At 38.5% G+C, this 11,875-nt stretch overlaps 1 protein-coding gene across 3 annotated transcripts in view; it reads left to right on the top strand.

Annotated features, from left to right (window-relative positions):
* Positions 1–11,436, top strand: part of TRAK2 (trafficking protein, kinesin binding 2) — a 25,081-nt gene extending 13,645 nt beyond the window's left edge. For all 3 annotated transcript variants that reach the window (XM_009331830.1, XM_009331823.1, XM_009331814.1), the window contains 10 exons: positions 256–334; positions 2,121–2,251; positions 2,471–2,545; positions 3,201–3,338; positions 4,301–4,380; positions 5,099–5,302; positions 5,439–5,737; positions 6,079–6,354; positions 6,574–6,673; positions 7,290–11,436. In XM_009331830.1, coding sequence (XP_009330105.1) covers positions 256–334; positions 2,121–2,251; positions 2,471–2,545; positions 3,201–3,338; positions 4,301–4,380; positions 5,099–5,302; positions 5,439–5,737; positions 6,079–6,354; positions 6,574–6,673; positions 7,290–7,968 — 2,061 coding nt within the window. In that variant the 3' untranslated portion in view covers positions 7,969–11,436. The remainder of the gene's footprint in view (positions 1–255; positions 335–2,120; positions 2,252–2,470; positions 2,546–3,200; positions 3,339–4,300; positions 4,381–5,098; positions 5,303–5,438; positions 5,738–6,078; positions 6,355–6,573; positions 6,674–7,289) is intronic.
* Positions 11,437–11,875: the final 439 nt, after the last annotated feature.

Raw genomic sequence — 11,875 nt, 5'->3', positions numbered from 1 at the left:
GAAAGGATTTTTTTGAGAGGCGAGAGATCAGGTTTTGTTCATGTGTCTGTGTGTCTTTCACTCAAAAGACCTATAAAATTCAGGGAAACAGGTTATGGTGGAAAAAATGGTTAGGAAGTATGGCCAGATGCATAGGAATTATAAAGAAAGATAGAGGGGAGACTCTTCAGTTGCAAGAATTTCAGAAATAAAAATTTATAACATTAATATGTGTATCGATAAACTGAAATTGGAATACCAATAATTTTCTTGAAGGCTTGCCATCTGAAGACAGAAACCATTACCTATGAAGAGAAGGAACAGCAGCTGGTCAATGACTGTGTCAAAGAGCTCCGTGAGTATCCAGGCTGTATCTTGCAATCGCAAAATGGTATTTGAAACACCTCGTGCCTACACCTTCTCAGTTATCCCTGAACCAAAAAATGAGCTTCAGTAATTTATGCCAATTATTCAAGTCTTGCTCTTTACCCAAGTGCAAAATTGTTTCTGTATTTCATCAAGTTTCACGCTGGCATTCAACTTCAGGTATGTCTACTGTGTTTAGAGAGAGAAAATGAACACAAAATCTAATGTCCTTAAACCTCCTAAACTGAAGCCTAGAGACACTGGAAAATCAACAAAATGTATTTTTTGTATAGAGTATTCAGCACACCTGACACTGAACTGTATCAGTGCATAGACTCTTAAATGCTTATTCTAAATTACTATATATCTATGAACGCGTTAGTTTATTTTTTAAATATATATTATGAACCAAAGTATTTAAATTGGCAAGTGTTTTAATTTGTCTAGAACAGTTGTCCTTATTTGCTTTGGGGACTACTTACTTGCAAAGAATTGCAGCTACTCTTATACAAATGCATGTTAAGTATTCTGAAACAATAAAGGAACACTCCTTTTTTTGTGTGATGATTGTGTAACCTGGTGGTACAATTTTTTTTATCTGTAGTCATTTGATGTGTGCTACTTCCTTTGTGCATAATAACCTTAAGCTTATATTTTAAGATTTTTTTTTTTCTGTACAACCACCATAAAGAAGACTGGGTTGCTGCTTGATTTTTCATGTTCCAGGTGACCATAAAATACTATTAACTGATACTTAGTTGGTTGTTAATTTACTCCATTCCCTCTGAGAAAATACATATCCTTTGCAAACAGAAGTTACTTCATATAAGCTCTCATATTTTCCTTCAATGAGAATGTCTGTGAGTTCTGTTTTGCCCAATTCTATAGCACGTACAGGCATGCTAGGTAATTTAGGCTCACAGAAAGAATCTTCTCCCAAAGGATGTCTGGTCTACAGCTTTAAAATTTGTATCTTCAGGAAAAAGGTATCTGACTGCGAGCTTAAATGTCCACGGGCCCATGGGCAGGACCTTGTTCTGCAGTAAATCTCTGAGGTACAACAACCACTAAATTTGTAGTGTGACATTTACGCAAGATTGATCAGACTTTATTATGACTTTGCTATGCTTTCAGGGCAAGCGTACAAGCAAGGCTAACTGCATAAAAATATTTCAGCTTTTTGAGTTGCTTTGTCATCTCACCTGATGAAATGCTTGCTCAAAGAAAAAAAAGAAGCTGGAAATTGTATGCAGTGGGTCTTTGGGGAATAGATAGTGACCAGAATCAAGAGCTAAACAGGTGTATGTTACGCTTGACAAGGTCTGACAAAATGCCTTTGCTCACAGAGAATGGTGGTTAATAACAAGATCAATTCTTAGACCGACGACTTCAGCATATTCCAAGTCTGGCCTTGGTCATGAGCCAGTATGTAATTTGAAATTGTTTATAGCAGCTTACCTTGGATTTTATTATGGTCATTTTACATATCTGTGATGTGTATTTCAGGTTCTGCATGCTTAGCTCTTAATATGTTATACCTGCATTTGAAGTTAACTCTCTTTCTCCTCCTCCTCTCCACCGTTTCTCTTTATCTTTTCCTTATGGATGTTCTAAGGCACCTACTCTTAGGTACTATGAATCGATTTCCTAAGAGTATTGGTCATTTTGCAGATTGTTGTTGACTTTCACTGATCTTTTCTGGGTTTTGGGTTTGGTTTGGTTTTTTGTCATGCGTTGGGAAAAGCTCTCTACTAAGTTCCTTTTATGTTTTGTAGGGCAAACAAATGCTCAAATTTCCAGAATAACAGAGGAGTTGTCAGAGAAGAGTGAGGAGTTGGTTCGCTACCAGGAAGAGATCTCATCCCTCTTGTCTCAGATTGTTGATCTTCAACATAAACTCAAAGAAGTAAGGGAATGCTGATGAAGCATGTACGCGCGTGCATGTGTGTGTGTGTGTGCGCGCGCGCGCGCCGTGTGCACACTAATGCTTACAGCAGGTAGAAATTGACTTGCAAGCCAGGGGGTTACACTGCAAGAGAGTGGCTGTTTCAGGAAAATACGGCAGAGGATCAATTCTCCTGGGGAAATCGGCTGAGAAATGATGAGCGCCTTTTTGTGCTTTCAGCATGTGATTGAAAAGGAGGAGCTGAAACTTCACTTACAAGCTTCCAAAGATGCTCAGAGACAACTGACAGCAGAGGTACTTAAGGCTTCTGTATATATGCATTTAGATAATGTTTGGAATAGAATACAAGAGAAAGAAAACTAGGAGAGAATGGGAACTATTGCTTTTTAATTATGTAGGGCTTTTCATTTTTCATTGTGGTTGGAGTCATACGATTGGAGGAAAAGAATAATTATTTTTATTTAAGTCCACACAAATATTTTTGTAGCTCACGGGAGTATGAAAGGCAAGGAAGGTGTTCCAAGTAAGGAGGTCTTACTATTTTTAGTAGTTACGAGAAAAAGAGTGTTTTAGTGTGAATATTACTGATTATATCAACAATATTGTAGCTGATCAGATTTTCAGGAAGTTCTCTTTTTTGCTTCTTTTGCATCAGCAGTTACTGTATTTGCAATGTAACTGCAAAGTTTTTTGATGTATTTTCCTTTGAATTTTATCATACTTTTTCCTCTTTCGAGTCTTAATTTGGACTTTGTGCTTCACCACTAAAATCAATGCACGGGCTATGCTGACCATCGTCCATTCCAGATGTTGGCCTGTGCCGTGCAGTTGGAAAAATATTACAGTGTTGAATCAGTCGATAGAGGTTTCTGTAGGAGTTATTTCAGTTTCATTCTGTCTTTTCTTTGAAGCTTACTGGTATCACGTGATGGCCTTTCTTCTCTTTCAGTTACATGAGTTGCAAGATCGGAATGCAGAGTGTCTAGGGATGTTGCACGAATCACAAGAAGAAGTGAAGTTGCTGCGCAGCAGAGCTAGCTCTGTTGCTTGTCTCTGTCACCCCCACTCATGTGGAGCATTTCCTGCGGTAATAAATACCACTAGCATGGCATACACCTACTGGCACACGTGGCCTGTAGTAGCGTACAACTATATGAGTAAAACAGCCATTACAGGAGCTGCAGCAGGAACTATTTTGTAGTAGGCAAAGGAGCTGATCTAATGGTTTTTCAGTTATTTAATGGGTATACTTTTGAGAATTTTATGTATTAGGAAACTAACCATTCACTTGACACATTGTGATATTAAAATTATTTTTCCTTTTTATATGCCTTTTCTGTTAAATAAGGAAATTAGCATGTTCTACAGCTAGTGCTCAGTTCTGTTAGTATATTGTTCAATGTTGATGTGAATTTTATAACTTGACAGTGTTTCTTTAAGAAACAAAGCATCTTTTCAAGAGTTCAAAGAGTATGTTTTTCCTTTATGTAGTTTATGATGTAATTTTATGTCCTTATCTTGTGAGATTAAATTTTAAGCGCTATCGGAAATGCATGACCTTAGACTAATTGCCAGAGATGACTAAACCAATGGAAAAGGGTTAAAGGCATTTATTTTCCTCTTCTTATTAGTGTCAGGTGTGTTCTGATTACTGTACTCTCAGAAATTTCTGGGCTGTGCTGGGAATTTGTCAGGTTTTGGTTGGTTGTTCTGTGTATACAGAATCCCTCATGTACGTGTTTGGCCTTGTAAGAAGTGCTTTTACTTAACTTAAGCTTAACTTAAGAAACCAACATAAAGAGTACCAAGAAAAAGCAGATGTTGCTAATGAACCCATACTGGCTGTACGTAGGTGTAGTTATAGTAGAAAACTCCCCCACCTCCATGCCCTCTGTCAGAGACTGAAGGGTTTGTCCAAAACATACTGATACTGGGGAAACACATGGAGATTTTTGGAGTATTTTTTTTTAGAGATGTTTGCTGCTAAAATTGTTAAGAGGAAGACTTGAATCTAATTTGGCAACTCTTCTGGTTTCCATTTTTCCCTAGGATTCCCTTGCAGCAGAAATTGAAGGGACAATGCGGAAGGAATTAAGTCAGGGTGATGAATCTGTTCTCTCCAAGCAAAAGTATGTTTTCAGATCTCTATGTGCTATTTTGGTATTTTTCCATATGCTTGTATTAAGTAAAGTGAAACTGATTTCTGGAAACCTATAAATGTGAATGTTCCCTTTACAATAAGTTTTCTATGTAACAATAAAAAAAGCTTTGTAGTACTTGGTAATCTTTTCAACTTTGAAACCCACTATTCTTAGTTGATTCTATGAGGAAGTTGGGAATTTGCTAAACGGATGTTATTTCATTCTTTAATTTGTGAGATTTTTGGTGCAAATTCTCTGATGCACGGCACTAGTTTTATCCCTTTTAATGCTTACAGAAAAATTCTCAGGCAAGTGAAATTATAGCTGAAAGACTGGTAACAGTTTCCAAAGCCCTGAAGATCTGTTCCTGGATCTCTTACTTCTGAGCAAGAAGTAATAAATTAAATGTATGCCTCTGAAAGCATATATAAATTAAATAAGTAAAATATATGCTCCTGAATGTTCTCAAGTGGTTATCAATGGAGGTTCAGGTCTTTCAGGTCGAAGTAAGTGGTAATTCTGATATTTAATAGAGTAGTACTCCTGAAAACATGAGTGTCTTAGGCAATCCTGTTTTTCTGGGCTTAAATCTTTTTAGTCAGGTCTCTGCAGACTATTGAAAGTCTGTTGTCCAGAGCTTTTTCTTTATTATATCTTTTTCAAAATGCTTCTGAAAACCACATTTGTTTGCTTATCTTTTCTGCAGGGGTCAACAGAAACGAGTATTTGACACGGTCAAGGTTGCTAATGTCACTCGTGGCCGCTCCTCTTCCTTTCCTGCCCCATTGCCAATCCCTGGATCTAATCGGTCAAGTGTTGTTATGACAGCAAAGCCCTTCCAGTCTGGCGTACACCAGTTGGAGGGCCACACACGGATGACCCAGAGGAGCAGCTCTGAGAAGAATTTGAAGTAGGAAACATAGCCTGTTATCTTCTTTCTAAACTACCCGATTCAAAACTAAATCCAGACTGGACCTCTGCTGTGTAAGAGAGAAATAGTTAATTTAATGGTCTTAAGATCTATTATTATTTGATGTTTCTCACAGAGACACTCATCATCCTGGCCAGCTGGGAAGCCCTGGAGACAATGACTTAGTCACAGCTCTGCACAGGCTCTCCCTCCGTCGTCAGAACTACCTGAGTGAGAAGCAGTTCTTTGAGGAGGAATGGGAGCGAAAAATGCATTTGCTGGCTGAGCAGAAAGAAGGGGCTAGTGGCTGTAGTACACCGACAGAAAGCTGTTTTTCTCTGGGTACAAACTCAGAATTCACTGATCTCTCTGCCAGCTCTAGTAATCTCCGTGTCCTCCTACCAGAAAAATTGCAAATTGTCAAACCCATTGAAGGTAAGAGGATGATCTTCCTTTTCTAAGCAGCAGAAAAGGATTTTACATTAATTTGCCAACTAAATCATTGTTGGTGTGTGTATAGCTAGTATATATATGCAGTAAGAGGAAGTAGTAATATTTGGTAGGCTACGTGCCAACTAGCTCATCGGTATCACTTTCTACTTGGCTTTCTTACCCGGTGCTAAGTGTTAGGCTTTTTCTTGGCATTGCCATCCAGGTGTGTCATGTGTATCACAGTGTCAGCACCAGTTGGCTGGAGTTGTTTTGATGATGAATTCTTGTAACTCAATACAATAGTAGGTAATGGCGCACTCAGACTTTTCTCTTTGTCACACCAGGATCTCAGACCCTTTTTCATTGGCAGCAGCTTGCTCGACCCAACCTAGGCACCATTCTTGACCCAAGACCAGGTGTTGTTACAAAAGGTTTTACCCCTCTGTCTGATGATACTGTGTACCACATCTCTGACTTGGAGGAGGATGATGAGGAAGGTGAAGGAGGTATAACATTTAAAGTGCAAGAGTCCTTCCCGGAGGAAAAGAAACGTACAGTGGCAAAGCCAGTGGCAGGGATTTTCCTGCCACCTATTACTTCAGCAGCAGTACCACTCACTGGTAAGAAGCATGGTTAGTGTTTTTTCCTCTTTTTATTTTGTAGTGTCTGTTTCTCAATGGAAAGTATTTGACCTTGTGACAATGCTGTCTTTGCTGTCTTTGTTCTTTACTTAAAAAAAAAAAAAGCAGTGATGATAACATTATCTTAAACTTTGCTTTGACTAGTTCTTATCTGTCTTTATTTTTACCCTCGATGGATGTAAACTCTCCACGTTGCAGCCTCGAATCCAGGAAAGTGTCTGTCTTCCACAAATTCCACGTTTACCTTTACTACCTGTAGGATCCTTCACCCATCTGATGTCACTCAAGTTACTCCCAGGTATGATGACTGCTGACATCCTGAACATTGCTGCATAGGATCAAACAGTTGCTTTCTGGCTTCTGATATATGGACCAGTTTTGAAAAATACCAAGGCAGCTAGGCAACACATAGGATGTTACTCATACAAATAGTTGTAATTACAAAGGGGAAACTTGAAATTCTCTAGAGTGAGAGTTAAAACAGGTTAGGGTAACTTAAAGGAAGTAAATTTATACTCTTAAATAGCAAATGCCTTGTATCATATACCTGTTGTTAAAAAAACAAAAAAATACTGATTCTGTGATAATTTTTTTTTTCCCCGATTCTGTCATAATTTTTTTAAACTAAGTTATTACTGGACATCTATGTTGATATTCTATCTAATACAGTATAGGTGATCACAGAAGGTAAATTCATTGGTACTTACACCAAAACCTCTCTGTCAACCTAGTATCTTCTAAATGTTCTGCAGAACAACAATTCTGAATCTACTAAAGCTGATACTGTCACAGCTAATAGCAATAGTTTACTTTTTCTCAAGCCTTCCGTATACTAAAAGGCAAATACAGAGCAGAGGAGGTATAAAGATGTCTAATGTGTGCATCTTCTCTGTTTCATTTTTATTTTATTTCAGCTCCATGGGTGCCCCATTTTCACTTGGAAATACTGGCAGCAGTATTGGAAACCCAGTAGTGAACACTCCAGCCATTTCTTACAGGCTTAGTATTGGAGAATTTCTCACCAACAGAAGAGATTCAACTACTACTTTCAGCAGCACGAGCAGTCTGGCTAAACTTTTGCAAGAACGAGGCATCTCTGCCAAGGTTTACGATAGCCCTGTATTAGAAAAACTGCCTTTGCTACAGCCCCCTCGAACTCTACCCATTCCTTCTACTCCACCAAATTCTCCCTCGCATTCACCTTGTCCTTCCTCTCCACTGTTCGAGCCTCGAGTGCATCACTCAGAAAATTTCCTGGCTTCTCGACCAGCAGAAACATTCTTGCAAGAAATGTATGGCCTAAAGCCCTCCCGTAATGCTCCAGACGTAGGCCAGCTGAAGATGAACCTAGTGGACAGACTGAAGAGGCTGGGTATTGCCAGGGTGATCAAGCCCCCTGAGACACAGGACCACAGGAAGAACCAGGGGCCAGAGGTTAGCTTGCGGAGGCAGGACTCGGCTGTGTTTTTAAATGCAGGTAGCAACTTAATGGCAGGACTGAGAAGAAACCAGAGTCTTCCAGCCATGATTGGAGCATTAGGAGCTCCAGTTTGCACACAGTCATCAAAAATGGATATCCTAAAGGAGGACTGACTGGTCTGAAAAGTGATTGACTTCTAGCATAGTGAATAATACACAAGGGATAAACATCCAGTGCAGGCATCGTTAGATGTGTTACAGAAGAGTCGGAGAAGGCATGTGCATGTTGAAGATGTGGGAGAGAGAAGCGTTGGGATCAAGGAGAAAAAGAACATTGCTTGGGTTTGAGGAAGAAGGCTTTTGTGGAAGAGAAGATAGAAGAAACCAAAGCTTAGTTTTGAGACCCCCTTCAGCATCTGTCTTAACTTCAGCAAAAATAAAAGACCATTGTAGACATTCTCAGTATTTCAACCTTTTAAACTGTATGTGTAGAACTGTCTTGCAGGTGCTGTTCTATTTTTCTCCTACCATACGACCATAGTATTTTACTAGTTGTTAGCAGTCAGGCTGTATCATTTAAAAATAATATTGAAATAACGGTCGGTCTGACCAGCATTATTGGTCCAAGTTCCTCTCTGTAGCAAACAAATATGAAAATTTGGATTTTTTTTTTTTTAATTGTATTTCCCATTTCAGAAACTGTACTCTTTTGAACTCCTCCCCATTTTGAGAAGCAGGGGAGAGAACCTTTAGCTCTATGTAGGAAAACAATACTTCTGTTTACAAACACGGAAACTGGTGGTCAGGATTTATATTTTGAAAGAGTGCAATTATGCTAGTGAGGTATTAACAGAAGTTAATTTCTTTCCAGAGCTTCTGAAGCACACAGAGGAAGGTGCAATGAGTAAGAATTACGAAACGGGAAAGTATGTATTAGGGTGAAAACTTAAAGCTAAGAAATCTTTCCAAAGTGTGCTGTGCATCTTTTTAAATGAGGGTATTTTTGCACACACACAAAAAAATCTCAGGCACATTTCAGTGTTGCAAAAGGAAATAAAACCTAGGTGCTTGATTCAGGATTTCTTTTTATTTTACATAAGCGGAGAGCATTTACTTCAAGACAAGTGTCGGAAATTCAGTAACCTGACTCTTCTCTTGACAGGTAGACATTATGTATATTTGAGAGTTCTGCAGTAAACTTCATGCCTTTCATTCACTTATTTCTGATTTTAGGCAGGATTTTGTTTAAAAGATTTCATTAAGAGCAAAATTTACCAGTCTATATTCAGAAACAGGAAGATGAAAGGTAGTGTTCTCTGTAGCATTTTAATGAACATAAATCAGTTTTGTCTACATTGAAATCCTGTGTTTTGATGATGGAGAGTGGTTTTGAGCCTGATTCTGAACAAAGCTGAGGCAGACTTTGTCTCAAAAGAGAAGTCCATTTTAGACATCTGATTTCTGAGTGGTAATCAGCAAAATATTACTGCCCATGCTGTTTTTTTGATTCCTTCCTGTCCAAGGTTCTAGTTGTAACTGAATAATCTACAATAGATTTAAAGTGTAACTTAAAGAACAAAAAAAGTTTGCCCAAAATTCCTCGGAGGAATGGGTCTTCGCTAGTGACCTGAATGGAAACAGGTTCTTAATCTTTATGTAATTTTTCACTGTACCTATCAACATTTTAAAATTATTTTAAAGTTTCGTTTCCATGCAATTAGGTAAAACAGTCAAAGTTTACCTTGCTTGTTACAGTGTACGTGGGACATAGCTGGTACCTGTCTGGGTGCGTGGTGTGAAGCATCAGTATAATTACACTGATTTGCGTTTGCCATTAAGGCACATCTACCGTAATCAGCAGCCTTGTTGCTGCAGGGTTGAGTGGAGTAGGGCAGGAAAAGAAAGCTGCTTAACCTGGTTTGTAGGAAATTTGTAACGTGGCCTTTCTGCTTTTACAGTTCTATAGATCTTGTGATGACTCTTTGATATAATAGTCTTCTTTTGTAAAAGGAAAAGGAGTAACCACTTCAAACTTGCACAGGGATTCTTAGCAGAAACTTGTCTGTCAGCAGCGCACAGAAATATTCAGGAACTCCCGGAGTTGCCTTTTGCTCTCTAAACAAAATCTTACAGTTATAAAAGGTGAATTTTATTTAAAATACTATATACGGGTTAATTTTGTTTTTTAAATGAAAAATATTTTATTTCTTCATGTAAGTATTTATGTTTGTACATACTTAGCTGTGCATGGGGTCTTGCCTAGCTAAATAAGGTAAGAGTGAAAGGAGTGAGGGGAGGCAATTATGCCCTCCCGTGAATGGAGAGACAGGTATGTCTGCTGTGTATTTGTAACTTCTAGGGAAAAAAACAGGAAGGAGTTAACAAAAGATTAGGCAGTTTGGTATCAACAGAGAAGTGAACACTGTGTCAAAAGTATGTCCATTTTATGTGTTTATTATAGGAGCACATGTAAGTTACAGCTAAATTTTGAGGGTATTACACTGTATTTCTAACTAGCTTCACTAGATAACTCCAGCCATTGGATCGTTCTGTGTGTTACCAGCAGAAGTAGCAAATCAGCTAAATCAGAATTCCTTTGGCAGACCAGGTTTCAATTAAAATTAATCTAAAAGCACATTAATTAAATGCATGTTTCTCTTTGGGACGCTTCCGTATTCCATAGCCCAACAATATAAACTGGATCAGTTCAAACAATACTATGGATATGTCGAGAGGTTTTGTTTGTTTGTTTGTTTTCTGTAGGATGACTTATCATCAGATACTTTACATAAGGCGAGAAAAAAATGGAAGAATCTGTATACCATTGTGTTTGTGTGTTTATCCGGTTGGTTGATGCTATGGTGCAGTGTTGTTGAAATTCTGTCATGCGTTTATGCCTTTGGATGGTCACGTGCATTTTGTATATAGGTGCCTAGCTTGCAGCAACACGGAAAATTGGTACTTCTTCCAAGTTTACTGTTTCGTGCCAAAACGCAGAAGATTAACTTTTTGGAATAACGTCCGTGTTTCTGAGATCATATTAAAAGTTGCCATCATTCTAGGAACTGATTTGGCTTCTGTTGCCTCCCATAAGAGAGGAGACAAACTTGCATGACTAAGATAGCTGAGATCCTGCACAAGATCTTTTGATCCTGCACAAGTGTGATTTGGTTGAGCGGAAGGTAGAACTAGAAGGAAGGGAGAATTGCATTTTGGAAAGGTTCTGTTCTCTTGCAGGTTTGAGACAAAAACAGGTGCTAGAAAGAAAGGACTTACCCACGCTTGTGGAAGTTTCAAGAGCCAGACGGAAATTCTTGTAGTATTTACCTTTATTCAGATTGGCTTACACCAAGCACAAATTTATAGCTTTCTAGTTTCCCCGTTTTTGATAAACTCAGTGATGCCTGCATGCTCAAAATGCCTGTGGTCAAAGTTGAAAGTCTACTGGAGTCAAACAGCAGCAGAGAAGGAAGGAGAATATTGGGTTTGGGCCTCATTTGGCTGTTACACGAGGGGATTACACACAATGTTTGAACGGTCTGGGAGCTTCATGGTATTTTTTTCATCTGCTTTTTGCACTTACTGTTGTTTCATAGTGGAATGTAAATTTGATAATAAACGTGTAACATGCCATTTTTCAGTATATTGGTCATCTTCTGTGGTTTGTTCCAGGTGTCATCTTCTATACTAGTGTTCTATAATAAATGTAAAATTATGCCTTTTGGGGGCTAAAATTTAGTGATTGTTATACTGTACATGAGCTTAGTGAGTTGGTATCTGCACAAGTGGTGGCTGTAAAAGCTGAGAAATTAATTTAAAAACTTCATCGGGCTGGGCTGGGCTGTTTGCTGTTGTGTTTATACCCAAGCAGTTAAAGGTGGCAGATGTGCAGTACAAGCTGCGGTCTGACTTTGCACAGTAAATGTGCGATGTGTAAATCTAGAACGGAACGCTTACAGAGTACCTTCTGCTGCAGTTTGAAAAGCCTTTTACTTGAGAATGAAAAACTTCACAAATTAAGAATAGCTCATCAGCCTCTAGAGAGAATATTTGAATGTGAGCCTCACTTTAAATGAATGCA

This window comes from Pygoscelis adeliae, unplaced genomic scaffold, assembly GCF_000699105.1.
Source record: "Pygoscelis adeliae isolate BGI_AS28 unplaced genomic scaffold, ASM69910v1 Scaffold160, whole genome shotgun sequence".
NCBI classification, from domain to species: Eukaryota; Metazoa; Chordata; class Aves; order Sphenisciformes; family Spheniscidae; genus Pygoscelis; species Pygoscelis adeliae.
This window is presented reverse-complemented; position numbering and strand designations above follow the sequence as displayed.